This window comes from Artemia franciscana, chromosome 3, assembly GCF_032884065.1.
Source record: "Artemia franciscana chromosome 3, ASM3288406v1, whole genome shotgun sequence".
Lineage (NCBI taxonomy): Eukaryota > Metazoa > Arthropoda > Branchiopoda > Anostraca > Artemiidae > Artemia > Artemia franciscana.
This window is the reverse complement of record NC_088865.1, coordinates 23607506-23632445: the sequence shown is the minus strand read 5'-3', so window position 1 is coordinate 23632445 and position 24940 is coordinate 23607506. Positions and strand designations below refer to the sequence as shown.

General features: G+C 36.5%; 1 protein-coding gene across 3 annotated transcripts in view; it reads right to left on the bottom strand.

Moving 5' to 3' along the window:
- The window catches only part of LOC136025046 (autophagy-related protein 13-like), a 108009-nt gene that overhangs the window by 82848 nt on the left and 221 nt on the right, over positions 1-24940 (bottom strand). The window contains exons 1-3 of one of the 3 annotated variants that reach the window (XM_065700720.1): positions 19405-19515; positions 5202-5425; positions 1318-1478 (exon numbers count right to left, since the gene is read on the bottom strand). In XM_065700720.1, coding sequence (XP_065556792.1) covers positions 1318-1478; positions 5202-5417 — 377 coding nt within the window. In that variant the 5' untranslated portion in view covers positions 5418-5425; positions 19405-19515. Of the gene's footprint in view, positions 1-1317; positions 1479-5201; positions 5426-19404; positions 19516-24940 lie in introns of those variants that run through there. The other 2 variants (XM_065700721.1, XM_065700722.1) reach the window with 2 other exon arrangements.

Genomic DNA, 24940 nt, shown 5'->3' with positions numbered 1-24940 from the left:
AAAAGAGAAATCTTTTAAAATAAATTTTGTTTCTAGTAAAGCGCGAACGACACTAGCCTTTATAAGTTTTAGCTCGAACAAGCTGATTTCTGCTCGTTTTAAATTTGAGTTGATTATTCAATATAAGTTCTGTTCGTTTTAGAATTCATGAATTCACTTACAGCAGCAATTTCTTTGATTAATTCCTGATCGTGTTCCGCTTTATTATGGCTTTAAATTTTTCTTTGAAAAACTTCTTTTCTCGGAACCATACATTAGACTAATTTTTGCTTCTTATTTATTGATATAGTTTTATTACTGATAAACGATATTTGCGATATAACGATATTAACGACATTTGCAGGTTTTTTGTTTTTTTTTAGTTTTTCTGCTTAAGAGTTAAAATGTTGGAATGTAATTAATTAAATCAATATGGCTCCTAATTTTCCTTTAAAAAATTTATTGTTTGGGAAGCGTTCATTAAACTAAAGTCTATTCGTTTTTTTGTGGGCGTAGTTTTATCATCAGTTAATATTAGCGATATCTGCAGCTTTTTTTTTAATTTTTCAACTGAAGAATTAGAATATTGGATTGTAAATATATTTTGAATAAAATTTGTATATTCAAAAATTTGTGTTTTCCTTTGCAATCGAAGGAACAGGAAGTCTTGGTTGCTATTTACAGTTCAGCGCTAATAACCGTCCTAGGTATGTTGGGACCTGAGGTGTCCATGCTTCTAAACATCTCGGATTTTTCACCATATCTGTTCATGAAAAAGGGTCCGTTAGCGAATTCCCCCAAAGGACTACTTACGTTCTCATTCAAAGCGGGTTGCACCACACAAAATTCTAACAGCTGTCAAATTGATCAAATAACACTTCTTTTGAGGTGGTTTTTGGCATTTTCCTAGCAGGTATACTAGAACGTTTTTAGGGACAACCCTTTACTGAATTTTAAAAAGATAATTCCGCTCGATTTAATCGAAAAAAAAACAACAAATTTACACTTCCTAATGATATAACTTTCTTTAAAACTAAATATCTTTATCTCTGGAACGAAACAAGAGAAGTTACAAGGTTTTTCTAAAATTCCAGGGAAAGTAGGTGTTGGCTTTTGGTTTTCTCCCATTTATTCGGATCGCTTGTCCAAGCTCTATAAGTTATGGCAAGACCGCCAAACCAATCCTAAATAATTTGGCAACACAACCGAAAAAACATTATAATAGACGAGATAGGCTGATAATTTAAGGTATCGAATCTCCTCAAGTCTTTCAATAATCGATTTCCTAATTCTTTCAATTTAAAAATATACTAACACGTATTTACAAGACACACTTACCTAAAACTCCAGAGTTCAAGAGCCATTGAATCACCATCACTAGTTCTAAGAGATATTTCAACGACAGCTGGTGGTAGATCTGGACCAACGTAGGGAGGCGTTAGTAAATGTTTCTTTACTTCTGTGTTTACTTCTGGTATATCAATTATTGAAAGATTGAACTAAAATCAGACATTCTAATTGATAGACATACACTAAGATAAGCCGGCAATTCAGCAAACCCTAAAATCTATTGATGCCGGTTTTTTTCCCGAGTTTCACAACTGTATACTGTGCAAACAATTTTCAGGGACTATTGGAGAGTGGAGGGAAGGGACCAGTGGATTTGAAATTTTCACTTGGAAAAAGACTTAAATCAAAAGTCATGTTGTCGTTGGCTGTCGATGGAAAAATCAAAATAATTTGAATGACACCATTGCATCATTCTTTGAAAATTTCTAGGCTATAGTGATTTCAGTAATGGAGTGTTCTTTTCAATCCAGCATCATTTCCGAGGACTTCGTGCTATTTTTTGAAATTCTCTTAAATCGATTTTTGTGAAAAAAACCTTTATTGATAAGATCAGCCAAAAAGTCAGTAACAATTCCTGAATCAGCTTCAAATGGCGATTCGTCCTCGTTTGACAGTTTTTTTTCCAAAGTTGCCTTGGAAACAAAGTTGCTTACTACAGTTCGTGGTAACGAACTGTAGTAAGGAGCGACCCGGCGCAATAGTAACCAAAAGTCTAAAAAACAGAATTTTGATAGAAATAGCTACATCAAAAGAATCGCATTTTAATGCTGATTTTAAATATATATGTTTCATCAAGTTTAGTCCTACCCATCAAAAGTTGCGACCCTGAATTTTAGAAAATAGGGGGAAACACCCTCTAAAAGTCATAGAATCTTAACGAAAATCACACCATCAGATTCAGCGTATCAGAGAACCCTACTGTAAAAGTTTCAAGATCCTATCTACAAAAATGTGGAATTTGTATTTTTTGCCAGAAGGCAGATCACGGATGCGTGTTTATTATATCTAATTATTTTCCCAAAGTCAACGGATCAAAATTCTAAGATAGCCATTTTATTCAGCGTAGTCGAAATACCTTATAACTATGTCTTTTTGGACGACTTACTCCTCCACAGTCCCCGTGGAAGGGCTACAAGTTACAAACTTTGACCAGGGCTTACATATAGTAATGGTTATTGGAAAGTGTACAGGCTTTTTCAGGAGGATTTTTTGGTTGGGGGAGGGGTTGAGAAGAGGGGGATATGCTGGGGGAACTTTCTATCGAAGAATTTGTCATCGGGGAAGAAAATTTCCATGAAGGGAGCGCAGAATTTACTAGCATTATTAAAAAAAAAAAAAAACAATGAAAAAATAAATTTGAATTTTTTTTTTTCAGCTGGAAGTAAGGAGCAGCATTAAAACTTAAAACGAACAGAAACTATTACCAATATGAGGGGTTTACCTCCTCCTAATACCTCGCTCTTTACGCTAAAGTATTTTTAGGCATTTCAACTATTTATTCTACGGCTTTTGTGATTCAGGGGTCATTCTTAATGAATTGGGACAAAATTTAAGCTTTAGTGTAAAGAGCGAGGTACTGACGAGGGGGCGAACTCCCTCATATATGTAATAAAAACATGAGAATACAAAAGTTCTTTACGTAAGCTAATTTATAACTTACATATATTTTTTACTAATAAAAAGATTCTTAAAAAATTAAAAGTTTTAATTGCCTTTTTAATTAATCAAAAAATCGGAGGGCAACTAGGCTTCCTCCCCCGATCTTTTTTTCTCAAAATCATTCGATCAAAATTATGAGAAAGCCATTTAGCCAAAAAAAATAAATATGCAAGTTTCGTTTTAATTATTCCTCTGCGGAGAGCCAAAATCAAAATATGCGTTGATTCAAAAACGTTCAGAAATTAAATAAAAAAAACAAGTTTTTTTAACTGAAAGTAAGGAGCGACATTAAAACTTAAAACGAACAGAAATTACTTCGTATATGAAAGGGGCTGCTTCCTCATCAACGCCCGCTCTTTACGCTAAAGTTATTTTACTGTTTTAAAAAGAAGAGTTGAGAGAAAAAGTCAAACTTTAGCGTAAAGAGCGGGGCGTTGATGAGGAAGCAGCCCCTTTCATATACGAAGTAATTTCTGTTCGTTTTAAGTTTTAATGTCGCTCTTTACATGTTCTTTTTTATTTTATTACATAGAGTCTGACATCGCAACCATGATTTGGCTCAGAAAAAAAAAAAAGTTTTCCTGTGTCTGACGTACGAAGTTTGCCTTTTTAATAACGAGACTAAAAATTTTTAATTTATACATAATTTCTTATCATCGCCTTCAATAAACACCTCTTCTCTATCCCTACTTTGAATTTTTACTGAATTTTTCATTGTTGGAAACAGTGCTGGAAATCATCTTGTGTCAGCTCCTTTAAGATCAACTTTAGTCACTAGAAGTGACATAAATCAGAAATTGTTAAGGCAGGACGGGCTCTCAAAGAACCTTCCTATACCTCCCATGTTAAATATTTGGAGTTTGCCTGACGTTCCTGTATTAGTGATTTCAGATGTTTTAATTTTAACAGATACAAAAAAAATCTGGTGAATATTTTGATCTAATCAAATCTTAAAGCCAACAATTTTCTTTTAATTCCAAAATAATTATAAAACTATAATTCCAATTTTAGATTGCTATACTTGACACTGTTGTTGTGGGGTATAAAAAAATAGAGCAAAAAAATTCTATTCAACAATTTGAACTTTATTTCTATAATATATACTTGCTGGTTGCAGTCCCTTCAAATACTTTACATATTTGTGTTCCGAAGTAAAAAATTCCCCTCAAAAGACTAGATGCAGCTGTAATCAGAGCACGTGGGAATGCATAAATTAGACCAAGGGACTAACCACTCGGATTGTTCTTGAGCGATTCCGTAAAGTATTAATTAGTTGTAACCGCTTTAAACAGAGTCTGGAGAATAAGTAGCGTGCAGACACCAAACTGCCGTTTAATAAATATATATTATATAATAAAACAAGAAGAATTGCCAAGGACAATGTGCGTCTAATCGTAATTTTTAGCGAGAAACCCCTTAAAATCAACCTTCTCATGTTTATTTAGTTGAAGCGACGAAGAAAACTGATAACTTTGTCTTTGACCGAGTTGCCGCCTCTGTAAAAGAATTGACTAGAGAGTAAAATGCTTGGACTTCCGGTAGGCCTCAAAGCGAACTATTAGAAATAAATGTGAAACATTTGGATAGAAATTATAATCTTAGAAAACAAAGGCTATGACCAAACTTTGACCCTTAACTTAAGCCAGAGGTTATATTGACTTATATAGAAGCTAAGCATGTTTTGTACCCTTTCATGTATACATATTTTTAACTGATGAACGTTGAACCCTTATAAATCACCTCTTATTTTGCAATCTCTTTTCCAAAAAATCTTTTTAATATAAGTTAATCTTTCTCTTGGTATTAACAGTAAACAGTTTTTTGCAATATATTAAAATTGCTTGACTTAATTCAAAAGCAGAAAGACATCCTCAAAGAGACAAATAAACAGCAGCCCGTTTTTGACAACAGGAAAAGTGGCGTCAATTCACAGAAATTAGGGGTGGGGGCAGATATGTATCTTTCAAATTTAGGGGGGAATTTTTTTCACCTTTTCAATGAAAATGTAAAAACGTCATTTTCAATGAAATACCAAAAAAAGGTATTTCTATAAATCTAAGCAGGAGCAAATGCCCCGCCCCAGTTGACATCACCATTGACGCGAAATAATACAACTCGGATACTTTGTTGATATTCTCAAAGAAAAACAGTAAAATTCAAACAATTTTTTTATGTGTCTCAGATATTTTGCACTGAGAAATAAGGAAACCTACCCAATCAGATGAGGTTGGGTCAACCTTGCACGGAGTGCATTGGCGTTCTCCAAGACGACTTTGGACTATTAATTGTATGGCTTTCAGGGTGAAAAACTTGATGAATTTATCAACCTCTTTTTTGTCTGGATTATGCATTTCTGCACTGATTCTTCGAGCAGACTGTGGTGAAGTTGCAAGGCAACCAGAAGAAAAGGCAGGACTCACAGTAGTCATGACTCTCACTTGGAAAAAAGAAAAAAAATACTATTCATTCATTAAAAAACAAAACGAGGCTAAAATTTTAGCTTGTCTTTACATTCCAACTCAACCAAACTATAGAACATATCTTTATGGACATCTAAAGAAACTGGAGTGAACAATACAAACATGCAAAAAGCACACAAAATAAGGAGAAACAACTAAATTAAACTGAAAACAAAAATCACAACTCCAAAAATCAAATAAATACGCATTTTATGAATATAGGATAATCAAAATTTACATTGTAATGCACAACTGAGATAGGAAAAAACCTACTAGTTAATTCCCCATCCTATGTCCTTTCTAAATATAACAGTCACTACTCCTACAATCACATCCCAGTATTCCTTCCCTTTCCCTGTATGGGATCGGCTTTAGCCATAGGTTATGAACAAAGTTGTTATTTTTAATGGCTTTATGAACCAGTTATTGGTGAGATTTAAGCACAAAAAAAAAGTAATTCAAACCCACAAGCCAGTAAATTTTGTACACAACCTAGGGCTATATCCATCCCCACTAGGAGATTGTGGGAGCTGGGATACAACACCAGTAGATTACCAGTACATACTAGTACATTTCTTTTTTTTATCTGATTTCTACTACAAAATATAAATTTGCTAAATAAGAATTGTGTGCACTGTTACCACATTTCCATGGTAGAAAAGAAAAATTTCTATCTGAATTTTATGGTAAAAAAACAAAACAAAAGGTAGTATGATTAAAATTCCCCTTTAACACTATTTCCAAATATAATTTAATGGGTTCTAATTGCAGATGTTTTTTCGTTAGAAGGAATTATTGTCGCTTTTTTGGACCAGCTACTGATGAGAAAAGTACAAAAATAATCCAAACAAAGAGAATTGGGTAAATTCTTTATATGGCCTGGGGCTATTTCTGGCCCTATTTTGGAAGGGGGAAACAATTCTCGCAGTAGCAACCATTATATTGGAAAGTGATGAATAGGAAACTAAATGGCACACTTATTTTGATATCATAGTATTTAGTTTAGAAGAGCCTACGCACAAAGTTTTTTCCAAATTGTCTTTTGACTGTGTTTTTTTTAAAGAACCGATATTGGATAACAGAACCTACCAAAATCTGAGGTTGATTATATGCCAAATTTGAAATAAAGTTAGGACCAATTCTGCCACAATCTCAGATGCCTTACATGCAGAAAAGGAGAAGAGCTTCAACATTGAAAAAAGATATCTCTGATGACTTTATTTGGGCTTATGATCAAACACAAAGTGTAATTTACCTAGATTAAAGTATTCACTGAGTATAAAATTTATTTAGCTCTAAAAAATTGAATTACATCCAGAAGAAAAACACGGAAGATAAGCCAAGCGCTCTAGATCCTTTCTAAGAATTTTATTCACCTAGCTCAACAGTTTTCAAAGATGGCCAAAAAACTTTTTTCTCTGTTACATCAAAATATTATCAACATGCTAATATACCCCCTGAAGATGAATGAGCCCTCCTTTTAAAAGAGGACATGCCCTTCCCTGAATTATGTGTTTTATCTCTTGGTCAGTTTAACTTTCAAGATAGAATAGAAATTTGTAGTCTGAGTCAAAGTGTATGGGAGCACTTAGCAACACTTTGCTTTTTTTTCAGTGTAATAATAAGAATAATTTAATTTATGTAGTTGGTAAAATTAGTATAGTAATAAGTGTCTGATCTTAGTTCTTGTCAGAAAAAAAACAACAAATTTTTTCAACTGAAAGTAAGGAGCAACACTAAAACTTAGAACTAACAGAAATTATTACGTATTTAAAAGGATTGTCCCCTCCTCAGAACCTCGTTCTTTACACTAAAGTTTTTTAGTACTTCTAAAAGAGTTTCTTATTGTTCTAACTTAATGACCCTTGTGTTTCAGGAGTTGTTCTTAAAGAATTGGGACAAAATTTAAATTTTAGCATAATGAGTCAGGTGTTGAGGAGGGGGCAATCCCCTTCATATGCATAATAATTTCAGTTCGTTTTAAGTCTTAATGTTGCTTCTTACTTTCAGGTGAAAAAACTTTTTTTTATATTTAAAACCTGATCGTTTTTTAAATAGCCCCAGGAAATCTGGCCCCACCTACATGGATCACTAACAACCCAGGATTGTTAGTAAACACTGAGTATCTTCTTTCCATTAGTGCCAACAACCATCTGCCATGACTTGCTCCCGCCTTGCTTCTTGCATCTGCCATGACTTGCTGCTTATTCAATGAACAATCGATTGTACTAAACAAACTTACGCCAAATAAAGCAAAATGAGGGAGATAATATGGGCAGTAGAATGGGACCAAATAATTGTTGAGGGAGACATTGAGCTAGCCAGGCAAAATTTTGAGAACACTCAGCTCCAAGCTGAGATGACATGCACTTCAAGTTCATTTGTGAAGACACTAAAAACACTACCACCCCTGAATTGGCCTATTAAAAGGGCTATAAACCATAAGAAGAAGACTTTTTCAAATTATAAGAAATGCAAATGCACACACCACTGCAACTGTTTGGCAAGGGCAAGGAATACACCAAGACAACTGACTAGGCACTTCATAGCTGACTATGAAGATAACCTGGCATTAAACACTGAAGACAACCCAAAGAGGTTCTGGAGATATGCATCTGCTAAAGATAAAGAGTAGACAAAACTATTCTATTCCTGCTCAGCCCAGAATCAATAGGACATTGCAAATTTGCTGAATAACACATTTGCATAAAACTTATCACTAGCCCCCCTGACAAACAACCATGCCCTGCCCCCAGGGTGGTCAAACACCCAATACCAAAAATTTACATCACAATGAACAAGATTAAGACTAGGCTAAGTAAACTAGGCCCCAACAAAGCTAAGGCCCAGACAGTATACACCTCAGGCTTCTTAAAGAACTTAAGGATATAGTAGCCAAGTCTCTCTGTTGGCTACTCAAGCTGTCTCTTCAGACTAGTAGTCTAACTGCAGATTGGCAGACAGTCATAATTACTCTGATATTCAAGAAAGGATTTAGAACTCAGCCTGAGAACTATCAACCCATTAGCCCGACCTTGCTTGTGGCCAAACTTATCAAAGGGATAGGCAATGATACAGTCACAGAGCATATGACAAAGAACTGCCTTCTTTTTTGGCGGTCAGTATGGCTTCAGGAAAGGCCTGTCTATCAAAGCAAATCTAATACTAGCTTATGAATCTATAGCTGATCTGATGGAGCAGGGTTTTCCAGTCATTGTGTTCCTACTGGACCAAGCTAAGGCCTTTGACAAAATGTCTCACCACTACCTGATGATCAATATGTCAGTATATCAGATGGACAATGATGTTGCCCAGTACATCCACAGTTTCTATCTGATAGAATCGAGATTGTTGCTCTATATGATGAAAGAGGTGACCTCATCTACCCCACACCAGTTCACATTAAGAGTGGTGTCCCCCAAGGGAACAAACTAGGCCTAACACTGCTTAACCTGTACATAAATGATGCTCATGAAGTGGTAAAGAATGGCTTGGAACTGTATGCAGACAATCCCGAACTCTTTGATCCAGCATCCTCAACAGAAAATTGCTCTTCTATTAAGAAGATTTCAATAACTTCTGTCTGCAAGCAACAACCTGGATGCACAAGTTCTACCCCTACAAATGCAAAGTCCTGCATCTTGGTACAAACAACCCCTGACATAGTTATTACATGGTTGACTCTGCAGGTGTCAATATGCCCATTCAGAGTGCCCAGGAAGAGCATGATCTTAGGGTAAGCATTGATGATAGACTTACATTGCAATATCACCATTGGAACCAAGCAGCTAAGGCAAACAAGGTCATTGGTTTGATCAAGCATTCAGTGATTGCCAACCATGAGTTATCAAATGCAGGTATCAAATACAGCCCCTGTTTGTCCCCATCTTGAGTTTGGCATACCAGTTGCCAACCTGCACTTTAAGTGTGACATGGGGATACTGTAGAAGCTCCAGCATAGAGCAAGAAAGCTCTCTTTTACCAAACAATAAATCTCCTACAAGCAACAACTAGAAAAGCTTGACCTGTCTACCCTAACATACTATAGAAAGAAAGGAGATGTCATCGATGCATTTAAAATGATGACCAGTGACACCATTAAGTCTTTTTCTGATCACCGTGAATACACCAGAACACAAGGAAACCCCATGAAACAACATCAAAAATTTATCAGATAATGTCAGAAGTTCAATTTCTCCATAAATCACATTGTTTCACTGTGGAATTCACTCAGTAAATCTACAGTGTTGGCCAGTGTTGGACAGCTTCAAGATTGTTGTTATTTGAGCAGCAAGTCATTGAAGACACAGTGGGACAAACCAGTATTATCCAAGAGGGTCTATTAGATGCCCCCCATTCCTTATAGCCCTTAAACATGTCTGGCTGGTGAAACATTTAGTGACACCCAATAATGAAACCAAACTGTTCTGTATATATATATATAAATATATATATATATATATATATATATATATATATATATATATATATATATATATATATATATATATATATATATATAGTTATGATCTATTCAGGAACTGTGCAATGAATATCAAGTCAATGTTACCTGGTAACGTCTACAGGTTCTTCAACCTTAGTTGCTAGAAGATGCAATTTAAGGTAATAAGAAGTAAGATGTTAGTCATAAGATTTCGCTTTTAAGCATTCTTTGTGAAAAGATGTAAGACCTTAGCACAATGAGAAGCAAAAGAATAGGTGGCTTTAGTCTCTTATACACCACTGTTCAATAAAAAGGCTGCTGTCTCATTCAGGAAGGGTGTCAATAGTGACTAGACAAATGTAAAAGGGAAGCTGACTTGGGATGCTCCCAAGCCTTGATGAAGTTAATAGCCCCAGCAAGATTCTCTAAAGGAGTTTAACACAACTTTACCTTTCTAGTCAATATGATTTAAGGTAATGACAATCAAGAAATTCTCACCAGGCCATGGAATGTTAAATGCCTCTTCTATCAGCCCAGTAAGATGTGTAAATAGTAATATAGTAGATAGGAAATAGCTGTTATGCATTAATGAACTTTCTAAATCATCCTTCAAGTTCACCATAAATGGAAGTCCTGTTTCATCCTTTGGCTCCTGCCACACACCTATAAATAGCTTCTCTAACTCTTTTTTTTTTTTTATCAATTTCACCTCCCCAAAATATTTTTAACCCTCATCTCAGCCAAATATCTTTAAAAATTACCAGTACCAATGACAGTTTTTCAAATAAACGGAACAAGGCTGCCTCTGTTTTTTAAAAAAAAGGAAGCTGATACACTTGTAATTGTGGAAGTGGGCCCCAAATTTGGCTATACCAAACTTACAGGATCTTGCATCAGCATCAATGGTTATAAAATTTTTTCAAACTTATTGGACCCTGATTGTAGGAGAGGAGTCGCTATTTTGTTAGGGAAGAGCTGCAACCAGGTGTTATCATTCCCACAAACAATTATAGACCTTGGATTGAAACAGCTTGGTTAATTACAACTATTGATAATAAAATAATATGCTTTGGATGTGCATATTGTAGCCCTAGTTTTCCAAGCCAGATTATTAGCAAAAATGCCTTTTTAGAAATGGTATCTCATAAATTAAGAATCAAATCTTTTGAGATGATTATAGTTGGTGATTTCAACCTGCCAGAAATTTTATGGATTGATGGATATGGGTCATCAAAAACACAAACTACAGGTTCTCCCTTTGCATCTTGTCTACCAAACAATTATGTATACCAAACTGTGAATGAGCCTACAAGAATTTGTAGTGATCACAATCCATCCCTTCTTGACCTAGTTATTGCTTCTAGACCTGAGATATTGATAAGCAATGATTATCTGACCCCCCCCCCCCCCTGGAAAAAGCAACCATTTTACAATTCTCTCAACAATTAAAATTCACAGCAAACAAACTACTTATAAGTATTGCTCATTTATTGATTACAAAGCTGTATGTAGAGATTTAGCATGTATTAACTGAACCTTTACCACACATGATGATCTTGAGACTTCTTGGCATATCTTCAAAACTTTATTACTTAGTGCTGAATTGAGACATACTAGCATCAGAATGATTAGACAGCCTAAAACACTGTCATATTTAACTCCTTTTATTTGTAATCTCATCCAAAGAAAATCCAAAGCATAAAAAAAGTATTGCCAAAATAGGAACTCCTGTAACTTCAAAAGATACCAGGTAACCAGAAATGTTGCAACAAATGATATTAAAAATCAAAATACAAAAATAAACTGGTGCAACAAAACAAGATAAATCCCAAACTCTTTTGGAGGCATGCATCAACTAACAAAACCAGACTGACACTCAGTTCCAGATTTGTGGAAAAATTGATGTGTGATATCCACACCTGAAAGTAAAGCAGAAGTCTTGGAACAAACAATTTTCCTTAGTATTTCTTGATGGTCAGGATGTCCCACCCCCTGTACTTTCTCCTTACCCTATCACTACTGCTATGCCAGGTATTGAAGTAACTGAATGCATAGTGAATAAGAAACTTGCTTCAATTAATGTAAGTAAATCCAAGGGTCTTGATAATATTGATCCTTGTTGGCTCAATCACAGTAAAGATATCCTAGCAGCCCCATTAGCTGTAATCTTCCATAAATCAATCAAAGCTGCACAACTTCCAGTGGATTGGAGAAAAGCATACATAACTCCTGTTTTCAACAAGAGCTAAGAGCTCATATGGCACTTGTAACAAGGCGAGAAGAGCTAAGAGCCAAGAGATCATATGGTATGAGCTCTAACAAAATTCTATGAATCAATAGATTGATTTAAAAAGGAAAATAAGAGGCTTAATGCCGGTCAAGATTTAAAATAAGAGCTCTGAGTCACAAAGTCCTTCTAAATATCAAAATTCATTAAGATCCGATCACCCACTCGTAAGTTATAAATACCTATTTTTTTCTATTTTTCCCTCTCCCTTTTGCCCCCCAGATGGTCGAATCTGGGAAAACGACTTTATTAAGTCAAATTGTGCAGCTCCCTGACACGCCAACCAATTTTCATCGCCCTATCACGTCCAGAAGCACCGAACTCGCCAAATCACTGAACCCCTCCCCCCAACTCCCCCAAAGAGAGCGAATCCAGTACGATTCTGTCAATCACGTATCAAGGACATATGTTTATTCTATCCACCAAGCTTCATCCCGATTCCTACAATCCAAGTGTTTTTCCAAGATATCCCCCTCCAAATCCCCACAATGTCAAAAGATCTGGTCGGGATTTGAAATAAGAGCTCTGAGACATGAATTCCTTCTAAAAATCAAATTTCATTACGATCCGATCATCTATTCGTAAGATATAAATACTCCAATTTTCATGTTTTCCAAGAATTCCGGTTCCCCCCTCCAACTCCCCCGAATGTCACAGGATCTGGTCGGAATTTGAAATTAGAACTTTAAAGCACAAGATCCTTCTAAATATCAAATTTCATGAAGATCCGATCACTCCTTCGTAAGTTAAAAATACGTCATTTTTCTTATTTTTCAGAATTACCCCCCCCCCAATAGAGCGGATCCGTTCCAATTATGTAAATCACGTATGCACGACTTCTGCTTATTTTTCCAACCAAGTTTCATCCCAATCCCTCCAATCTAAGCGTTTCTCATCATTTTAGGTTTCCCCACCCCAAACTTCCCCCAATGTCACCAGATCCGGTCAGGATTTAAATTAAGAGCTTTGAGACACGATATCCTTCTAAAAATCAAATTTCATGGAGATCCAATCACCCGTTCGTAAGTTAATAATACCTCATTTTTTCTAATTTTTCAGAATTAACCCCCACCAACTACCCCAAAGAGAGCGGATCCGTTCTGGTTATGTCAATCATGTACCTAGGACTCGTGTTTTTTTTCCACCAAGTTTAATCCCGATCCCTCCACTCTAAGTGTTTTCCAATTTTTAGGTTTCTCCCTCCCAACTCCCCCCCCCAATGTCACCAGATCCGGTCGGGTTTAAAATAAGAGCTCTGAGCCACGATATCCTTCAAAATATCAAATTTCATTGAGATCCGATCACCCGTTCGTAAGTTAAAAATACCTAAATTTTTTTTTCAGAAATACCCCCCCCCCAACTACCCAAAAGAGAGCGGATCCGTTCCGTTTATGTCAATCATCTATCTAGGACTTGTGTTTATTTTTCCCACCATGTTTCATCCCGATCCCTCCACTCTAAGTGTTTTCCAAGTTTTAGGTTTCCCCCTCCCAACTCCCCGCCTCCATCACCAGATCCGGTCGGGATTTAAAATAAGAGCTCTAAGACACGATATCCTTCTAAACATCAAATTTCATTGAGATCCGATAACCCATTCGTAAGTTGAAAATACCTAATTTTTGTAATTTTTAAGAATTACTCCCCCCCCCCCAACTACCCTAAAGAGAGCAAATCAGTTCCGATTATGTCAATCATGTATCTGGGACTTGCGCTTATTTTTCCCATCAAGTTTCATCCCGATCCCTCCACTATAAGTGTTTTCCAAGATTTTAGGTTTCCCCCCCTCCAACTCCCCCCAATGTCATCAAACCCAGTCGGGATTTAAAATAAGAGCTCTGAGACACAATATCATTCCAAACATCAAATTTCATTAAGATCCAATCACCCGCTCATAAGTTAAAAATACTTCATTTTTTCTATTTTCTCCAATTAACCGGCCTCCACTCCCCCCCCCAGATGGTCAAATCGGGAAAACGACTATTTCTAATTTAATCTGTTCCGGTCCCTGATACGCTTGCCAAATTTCATTGTCCTAGCTTACCTGGAAGTGCCTAACGTAGAAAAACCGGGACTTTAGGTTTTCCCCCTCCAACTCCCCCCAATGTCATCAGATCCGGTCGGGATTTAAAATAAGAGCTCTGAGACACGATATAATTCCAAACATTAAATTTCATTAAGATCCAATCAACTGCTGATAAGTTAAAAATACTTCATTTTTTCTATTTTTTGCGAATTAACCGGGCCCCCACTCCCCCCCCCCAGATGGTCAAATCGGGAAAACGACTATTTCTAATTTAATCTGGTCCGGTCCCTGATACGCTTGCCAAATTTCATCGTCCTAGCTTACCTGGAAGTGCCTAACGTAGAAAAACCGGGACTTTAGATTTTCCCCCTCCCACTCCCCCCAATGTCATCAGATCCGGTCGGGATTTAAAATAAGAGCTCTGAGACACAATATCATTCCAAAAATTAAATTTCATTAAGATCCAATCACCCGCTGATAAGTTAAAAATACTTCATTTTTTCTATTTTTTGCGAATTAACCGGGCCCCCACTCCCCCCCAGATGGTCAAATCGGAAAAACGACTATTTCTAATTTAATCTGGTCTGGTCCCTGATACGCTTGCCAAATTTCATCGTCCTAGCTTACCTGGAAGTGCCTAAAGTAGCAAAACCGGGACCGACAGACCAACAGAATTGGCGACTGCTATATGTCACTTGGTTAATACCAAGTTCCATAAAAAGGGAAAAAATTCTGTTACAAATTACAGGCCAATCAGTACTACCTCTTCTGTTGTCAAAGTGCTTGAAGGAATAGTCAATGATGCTATTATTAAACATGTTGAAAATAATGGCATCCTTCACCATTCTCAACATGGTTTCCAAAGTGGTAGATCTGTTGACAATAATTTACTGCAGTCTTACAATCTTGTTACAGATCTAATAGACAAGGGAATTCTTGTTGATGTTGCCCTCTTTAACCTAGCCACAGGGGACTAATTGTCAAGTTACATGCTGCAGAAATAAACAACCAAGTTGGTGGCTGGATTAAAGCATTTCTTGCTGGAAAGACTCAACAGGTCAGAATATTCACATCTCATGGAATGCTGATTTATTCCAATTCATTGCTAGTCAAGAGTGGAGTGCTACAAGGTACTATCCTTGGCCCTACCCTCTTCAATATTTTTATTAATGCTGCCTCCAGTGTAGTACACAATTATTTAAGTTTATTATTTAAGTTTATATGCAGATGATTCCAAACTTATTGGTGGTATCAGAAACCAACTTGATGTAGATGTTTTTCTATGTTATGTAAATGAGCTTTATAATTGAGCAAATGCCTGGTTATTGAGCTTCAATGCATCTAAATGTCATATCATTCATTATGGAGAAAATTACCTATGTTTTGGGTATACTCTCAATGATCCACCATTTGAGGGTGTTCCCAAGGATAAAGTTGGTTGATGAGAAACATAAATCTGATTCTGATGCTGCTATTGCTGCTTCATCACCTAACCAGACCCTAGGAACAACAAATAGAACTATCAGCAGCCACTCTCTAGGAGTCATGACAGCCCTATATAAAGCTCTTATTCAACCTAAACTTGAAGTTGGTATGACAATTGTATCCTTTTTTTACAAAAGAGACAAGTTCATCCTAGAAGCAGTTCAAAGGTGAGCAACAAAATTGATTAGTAAATTCCAAACAGTAGCCTATTGTGAACATCTTTGCCACCTTAAACTACCAAGCTTAACATGTAGGCACATAAATAGGGATGTCATAACTACCTTCAAGCTTATTTCAACAAGCATTATCTCTAATTTTTTCTTGTTTGCCATCACTTCTTCTGCCAGATGTCACTCAAAGAAACTGTCTAAGATGTCATGCAGATTCCACACAAGAAATCAGTTCTTTTCAAACAGAGTCACCAGCCTTTGGAATAGACTGCCAGAATATGCTGTCTCTGTAACTTGTCTTGACACTTTCAAATCATGGATGCTGAATGGAGTGCTGCTGAGTGGAAATATGATTAGGCAGCCCATGAATCTTCAAATCATCTTTAATTCTTCACTAATTCCAACAGGGGGGAAATACTTAGATTGCTCCAAGATGCAATTTAAGGTAAATGGCCAAATGCATGGAAAATATACAATTTGGGCTATATGTGATATTTACAAAAAAGAGGGGATTTCAGGTTGAAGTGTAGTGGAGCTGCAATCAAAATGTGTTAATTATAATTATTCTGCATGGCCTATTAAAAAATAAGAATTGTTTTCTGAACATTTTCCCTCCTCAACAGCCTCAATTGTAACTAGACTTGCATTAATAATTGAATTTCAAGTTTTTAACTTCATATCATAGTCTACAAACTTGGCTATATAAAATGTAAGAAGTCACCTTTTAAGACCCCATTAAGAGATCAACAGGAATTTCCCTCTAAATCAATTATTATATTTGGAAAGAGAACTGAAAAAGGCATCAAGTTATGTATTTACTGATTCTCTAGCTAAATTATGTAAAACCAGAAAAAAACTAACAACTAGTCTGGCCTAGGCTATTTAGGCCTAAAAGAGTTAAGAAATTGGAAATGCTGGTAAAATTCAAGTTGATTGACTTCTTGCTATCTCAGAAACAGGTTAGGTTAGGAAAATGAAACTTTCAGGGACGGGTCTACAGGCTAAAGTATGTCCTGGGAAGGTATCTTGAAGTACCTACCTCTACTCCTTCTCCCTCTAGAGGGCCCTGACCTTTGAAAATATGCATGTTATAAAAGCAAAATCTTGCAAAATAGATCTTCTGCTTGAATGAAGTGCAACAAAATTTTTTGTCAATGTTGGTATTACTGGAACAATTGTTTTGGGTCATGAAACTATTGTTAATAGATACATTTTGACTTTTAAAACATCTTTTCTCTCTTGCAAAACTAGTGTAAACTCACCATTATGAAGTTATGATATATCTGCACATTAGGAGGGGGTAAAGCATAGCATATATTAAATACAGCAATGGTTTGTTTACATATTTAATATATGCTATGCTTTACCCCCACCCCCTAATGTGCAAATATATAGCCCAAATTTGTTTCTAAACTATTACAGATTCATGATTTCAAATATCCAATCAACAATAATTACCTTAAATTGCAGCTTGGAGCAATATAAGGATTTTTCCTTGTAGAAACTCCAGAGTTAATAACACATGACACATAGTTGATTACATTTACTTGACTAGTGGTTTGATGTTGCTGATTCAAGTGCTTCCCAGTTATAATTCCATTCTTTTTGTGACCATTTGTTGTCAAAATGGTTCTTAAAGCTGTCTGTGGTTTGGGCAGCAATAGTATCTGGCAGTAATTTGTTCCAGAGGTTGGCAAAATGGTTGGTAAGAAAATGGGCATGTTGTCACTTTGAGGAGAAATGCCTGGATAACTTCAAGTTATGTCCCTTGTACAAGAATCCTGAGCTGCCAGAGGAAGAAGACCAGGAACTGCCTTTGAATTAAAAAGTTTATGAACCAGAATGGCATCACCCTGTCTTCTTCTATAAACTAGAGTTGGGAGTTTTAGCTTGCATAGCCTTGTAGGGTAAGGGAGCTCATCCAGTCCACTCACCATCTTAGTGGCTCTTCTCTGGACATCTTCAAGAATTTTAACATCTTTTTTGAAAAAGGGGGATGCAAGGACCAGGCCTGTCTCAAGCCTTGGCTGAACAAGTCCTTTATACAAAAGGCTCAGAATTTTAGGAGAATGGGAGGAAATTGTCCTTTTTATGAGCCCTAGTGATGAGTTAGCTGATGCTGCTGCCTTCTTTGCATGAGTGCTAAATTTAAGATCATTGTCAACAATTACTCCTAGGTCACATTCTTCCAACACTGGAGAAAGGAGCTGACTGTAAAGAGAGTAAGTTGTATTTATATTCTTGTGCCCAAAGTGTAAAACATGACATTTTGACACACTGAAAGTGAGTAGCCAAGATTTCATCCACATGCTAAGGGGATCAAGGTCATTTGGAAGTATCTTCAAGAGTGCTAGCTGGACCAATTACCTTGGAATCATCAGCATATAACGTCATCCTGCTTTTAAGCACTAGAGGAGCATCATTAATGAAAATATTGAACATGGTGGGGCCAAGAACACTACCCTGTGGAACCCCACTGATAACATTCTGAGAGGATGATAGAATAGGATTGCCATCTGCATCAAACAGTCTTACATGCTGAACACAATTCCTCAAGAAATCGAGATTCCATTTAACTTAAGCTCAAGTCTCCTATGACAAACTTTGTCGAATGCTTTTGAAAAATCAAGGAGGATCATGTCAACAGGGATTCCCAACTCCAGTAGTTTTGTAATATAGTCATATGACTCAAGCAGATTAGTGTCAACTGATCTGTTGCATCATAATGGAATCATAACAGATCTGTTCATAATGGAAATGATTGCAATTCTATATGTACAATATACAAAATATTTGGGCTGGAACTCTATATGGTGAGTTTGTGGTAGTTTTGCAAGAGAGAAAAGATGTTCAAAAAGTCAAATTAACAATAGTTTCATGACCCCAAACAATCTTTCCAGCAATACCAATATTGACCAGATTTTTTTCAGCTTCACAACTTTGCTCAATCCCAATTTATAAGGCTTTAAAGATTTGCAAATACATTTCCAAAATTTTGAAAAAAAAACATTGATTTGGCTCAGAATTCTACTCAAATAATTTGTTATTTGAGTAGAATTAATTATTTGAGTAGTCTGAAGACCAGATTTTTTTCAGCTTCACAAATTTGCTTAATCCCAATTTATAAGGTTTTAAAGATATGCAAATACATTTCCTAAATTTTGAAAAAAAACAAATATGCCTCAGAATTCTACTCAAATCACAGGAATTGCATTCTCAGAACTAAAGGCAGAGAAAAAGCAACTGGTAGGCTAACTGAAAATTAAGGTAAAATGTTGTTTTATCAAAACTTCAATAGGTATGGACCTGTCATGTAGGCAAATTTCTGGGCACTCTAGAGGGAGAAGGAGTGGAGGCGGGTACTTTAAAATAACTTGCCGGGATATACTTTAGCCTCTAGACCCATCCCTGAAAGTTTCATTTTCCTAACCTAACCTGTTTCTGAAATAGCCTAGCAAGAAGTCATTCAACTAGAATTTTACCAGCAATGCTTACCAGCCAAGGTCTGACTGATGGAAGTGTGGTAAACGGTAAGAGATGATCTTTACCTGCATAAACGCGTTCTCCTTCTCTTCTGTGGTTCAGTTTTATAGGCTACTTAGTGCTGAATAGGTCTAGGTCTAATCTCTCTTGCTAGAAAACTCCTATCTGAATAAAGTGAGATTTAATTCTCAGATGGCTCTGATATTTTATATATTCAATTTAAAACTTTTGTCAGTTAATGACGGTTAGATAGTTTTGAAATTTACCTTTGTGCATTGAAAGTGGAGTTTCTGTTTGGAATAACCGCATAGCCTATGAAAAGCGTAAAGAAAGCTCATTTGGTTAAATTCCATTTAACCAAAATCTGATAACATGTTTTTTTTTTTGTTTCGGAAAACAAGCCTATCGTTAAGTCTGTGTTAACGAACTCTTTCCTACAAAAATACTTTCTTGAAAGAAAACACTGTAAGCTATGCCTACTGCCTTTTTTGCGCGAGCCAGCTGGTTTAACCAATGACAGTTTTGGTTCAACCAGCTTGTATGTTCAACACAAAAACGGAAAAAATTACACATGGTTGAGCTCAAACAAATAATTAGATTATCCAATTATCCCGGGTGTAACCCCTAAAAGATTACAATAAATACTTATCAGTCCATATGTTACCTGGAAAGCAATGGATAACTACGAGAATACGAATAACAGCATTGGTCACAATGTAAAAAATTGGTACTCCAATGTAAATATAAGGCCTTTTTTGCGTCAATCAGCTGGTTTGACCAATGACGGTTTTGGCTTAACCAACTTGTATGGTTTAACCGTGTAAAAATGGAAAAAATTACATATGGTTGAGCTCAAACAGAGTTTCTGTTTCTTAATCCACTCAGAGAAGACTGATTTTCTGCCTCTTTCTCCTTCTTCAAGGCTGCCAATTTTCGCTTTTGAGCTCCTGACAAACTCATGATAACAAAAAAATAAGATATTGAAGAAACAAGATCACAAACGACGAGGACAGAAACAGAATAAGAGCAGAATCGAGTAATTGAAAACGGTAGCTTATATTCAATAAAACAAGGAAACAAACGTTGAAACATTTGCCAGGAACTGACCTACTTAAACTGTCAACTTGGAGGAATTACTGCAAATATTCAAAATCTATAATATTAACATAATTATCTAGGATATGGTCATTTGACAGAATTTGAGAACTTAATTATGCAAGTTCAAGTTCAAGTTCATTTATTTATTAATCGCACATACATGTATATATATATATATGACATAGGCCCATGGGGAGACAAGCTCGAAAAACTAGGCCTAGATCTAACCTACTTTCAAAGTTTACAATGGTTAATAGCAAATAGCGTAATTATTATGGCCGACAAACTTTGTCGGCCATAATAGGGCCCTTTGTGGTGGAAGCTTGGGCCCCATGGAAAATCTGGGTTGGGCATACCTAAAATTATAAACCTATAATTTCCTTGAGGGACACCATTCCTTCACTTTGCTAGCAAACCATCAAGGGCATATACCACAATTAATAAGAACCTTCTAACTTACATCGTAAGGTGAAGCTCAGAATTTATCATTCCATTTCGAAATCATTTTAATTTTCTGTAGATGTAAATTTTTCAAAATGGTATGAGGATCAATGTGCGTTATGCAAAACTAGCTGCAAAGCGTGTAAAAAATAGTGGGCCATGACACGTTTTTACAATCATTGTTTACAAACATACTTTTCACGGACTATGTCTAAATTTATGTGGTCAAGGAATGTATTCAAGGAAATGATAAAATGACGAAAATTCTGGGGGTCGACACAACACTCCAGAGCCCGGGGGCTATTGTAGTAAGTTATGCTCCTGGGGTATATAAGGTTTTATGTAAGGGATGGTCGGATAAACTTGGGGGATGGCTCATTTGATTAGAAATTGAAATTGCTAGTTATCTTGTTAAGAGTCATCAAAAGTGATCAAAGGGCAAGCATAATCTTGGGGTATCATTGGTGATAAGCTTAAATTTCATAGTCATTGTTGGAAAAAAAAACAACTTAAGGCAAACATAGTAGTCAGTTTGATTGAGCGTTCAGTGACAAGTTGCCAACCAAAAGTTATCAAGAAGCTTTACACAGCCCTTGTTTCTCCTCATCTTGAGTTTGGCATGCTGGTAGCCCACCCGCACTTTAAGTGTGACATGGAGATCCTGGAGGTCCAGCATAAAGTAACCATGCTCTCTTTTCCCAAACAAAAAATCCTCATATGTACGGTAGCAGAAAAAATACATCAACATCCCATTATCTAGTCAGTCAGTCTTTTAAATTTTATTTTCAAGCATGTTGATGAGCCTGGTAAATGACTAAACTTATAACAATTGATTTTAAAAAAGGTTTCCATCTGATTGATGATAATATTTTAATTTCTAAGCTTTTAATTGATTTTATTGTGAACCCTGCTGTTATGAAAATTTAGAGTTTTTTAATAAATAGGTTCCAAATTTTAAAATATAAGAAGTCTTTCTCTGAACCCGAGCCAGTTTTTTGTGATGTACCTCAAGGTACCATCCTGGGTCCTATTCTTTTTCTAGTTATGATTAATGATATTGCTTGGGAAGATCGTTGGATTTTGTGAAGCAAATGAATGTAGCAAAGCTGAAATTTTGATTGATAATGTGAAAACTGAAGCTTTCATGTCAAATATGATAGTAAATAACAGTAAATCTTTTATTTTAACAACTTCATTTTAAAATTTTCAGCACCAAATTTCCCACCAACTATCTCTGATTTTCTTAAACTCAATAAGAGTAAACTCTTGGGAGTTATTATTAGCAGTGATTGAAAATGGGAAGCGAACACAACTAGTCTAGTAAAAAGGGGTAGTGCTGGGCTACGGATGCTCAAGCTTATTTCGGAACATGGGGCCCCTCTAGATCACCTCCTCCGAATATTTGTGCCTTTTATTCGCCCAATTCTGGAATAAGCAGCGCCTGTATGACATTTTGGACTGACGAATGAGCACAGCACCAGGCTCGAAAAAGTTCAGAAAAGAGCTCTAATGATAGTTTCGTAGCAGGCAGAAATATCGCATGAAGAGCTGCTGACAAAGTTTAAATCGCAAATTCTGGAAAATTTCCCCCCTAAATCCACAACAAAACGACTCCTACGTAGGGTTGCAGTACCTGTTGAGAAACTTTAGCCGGTACACTGTGCCCACCAGAAGTTAGTGAAGAGTTTTATACCTAGTTTTGTAAAAAATGTATAACAAAAATCAGGAGGATTGATTAGTGCTTTGTTTGCTTTCCAGCGATGTCATCAATGACAAGACCTATGTCCAAGCCTTCGAAAACCTCCTCCATTTTCATTTGGAACTCGTTCTGTGCCGACTTGATTCCGACTGGGTGTCGTTTTTATCTGTACCTGCCAAAGGATGTACTGAATGTAATTAAGATTGATCACTCCTCATCTAGTTCCATTGACCAATATCCATTTCTGGCATCTAGCTTGAAAAACCTGTTGGTTCCTGAACATTTGGATGCTAAATTGTCAAACGATGGTATTGGGTTGTGCCGGCGTTGTACCCATTTGTTAAGATCTACAGTGTCCAAGCATATTCTGACAGATCCATTTGGCTTTTGGACTACTACTATTGAGTTTACCCATTCGTTGGGCCTTGATGTTTTCTCAATAATGCCCACTAACTCAAGAAGGTCCAATTCCTCCTTGAGTTTTTGTTGAAGGACAAAGGGGACCCTTTTTGGTGGTTGTACTGTGGGCACTACACCTTCTTTCAGGTGGATCTTGCACTTTCCTGGAAGTTTTCCTACTCCTTCAAAAACGTCTCTGTATTCGTCCAGTATTTTGGCTGTTTCATTTCCCATCATCGATGCTGGGCTGTAGTGGGTTAAGTTGATAATGAATTTCATCGGTTTCATGTCTTGACTGGTCTTACTGCTCAGGATGGGCTTGTGATCAGTATTCACCAAATAGAATGGATGTATCTGGTTCCCCCGATCCTTGTAGTTGATTCGCAGATGTGAGATGCACGTGCCTTCCAGTTTCTCTCCTGTGTAGATTGTAAGCACATCTCTGGTTGTTTGAAGTTGTAGTGTTGGAATCATGCACCTGTAATCACTGGTTGGGAGCACATTTGCTTCAGCTCTGGTGTTAGTCTTAAAGGCCAAGTTAAGATTCTGGTCAACAGCTCTCATTATGGCATTGGGTCCATCCAGATGTTGTGTTTGAAGACTGTTCACAGCGTCTATCATGAATTTACTTGCATTAGCTTTTGCCCCTTGTTGGCTGATCTCATTTATCACTTTGCTTTTGCACACTTTGGCAAAGTGGTTCAATTTGTTGCACTTTGAACAAGTTCTTCCCCTGGCTGGGCATTTGTGATTCTTTAAGTAGTTTGGTGCTCCACAGAAGTAGCAATCTTGGTTGTTGTGATTTCGCTTCAGAGCGTCTATTTTTTCTCCACGATGATGGATGTTGCTTGGCTGCTGATATCTGTGCTTTGGTTTCCTGCACTGATTCAATGGCAAGTCAAATGGCTTGGGTTCTGCTGTTTTTGACTCTGAAATAGTTTATGTCGAATTATGTCGTCACTGCTGCTGTCAAATTCACCCTCTTTCGGGACAAATTTGAGTTCAGTCACATATTGTTTAATGTTTTCATTTCCATGGTCTCGCTTATGGAAGGTAAATCTTGTCACTATTGGATTTGAGATAGGTTCAACATGGGCTCTAAATTTAACAAGGTAGACGACTGTCTTGTTTGTCTCTTCTGCTGTTAGTACCCATGTACTAAAGATTTCTCTCCCTTTCTCTCTAACCCATATCATCAAGTAAGAGTACTTAACGGCTTGAGATTTTCCTTCCAGCGGTCCTGAGAACAATCGCTCACAGTGTTGTCTGAACCTTTTCCTAGCTGATTTGAGGTTGGGTGACGACCAATCAATGGATGGGTGTGGTGTACTGTCCATGCTTATTGTTTACTTCTGACACCATGCAACATGTTCAATTCAATTTAATGGTATATTGCAACCAAAACACCTCTAACAAAAAGGCAAGCATGAGCAGAGCAAGCATATAACATGACACTGCAATAAACACAGATGCAACCACACATGACAGGATTTTTCATCTACCTTATCTTGCAAGTCAATGTGATTTAAGGTAATGACAATCAAGAAATGGCAAAATGCATGGAAAATATACCATCTGGGCTATAGGCTACATTTCTAAATTATAGGGGGGAGAATTCAGGTTAAAGTGTAGTGGAGCTGCAGTCAAAATTAGTTGTTTACAACTAGCCTATTCTGCCGTAGTCTAGCATGAAGTAAGAATTGTTTTCTTAACATTTTTCTTTCTTAACAGTCCCGATTCTAGCTAGACCTATATCGATAATTTGATTGTGAGTTTTTAGCTTTGGCTTTCATCATAGTCTACAAACAAGGCTATAGACAAACGTAAGAAGTCACCTTTAAAAGCCCCATTAAGAGTTCAAAAGGAATTTCCCTCAAAAGCAATTATTATAATCGAAAAGAGCACTGTAAAAAGCATCAAGGGTGTAGGCTATTTACTTATTTTCTAGCTTAATTATGTAAAAT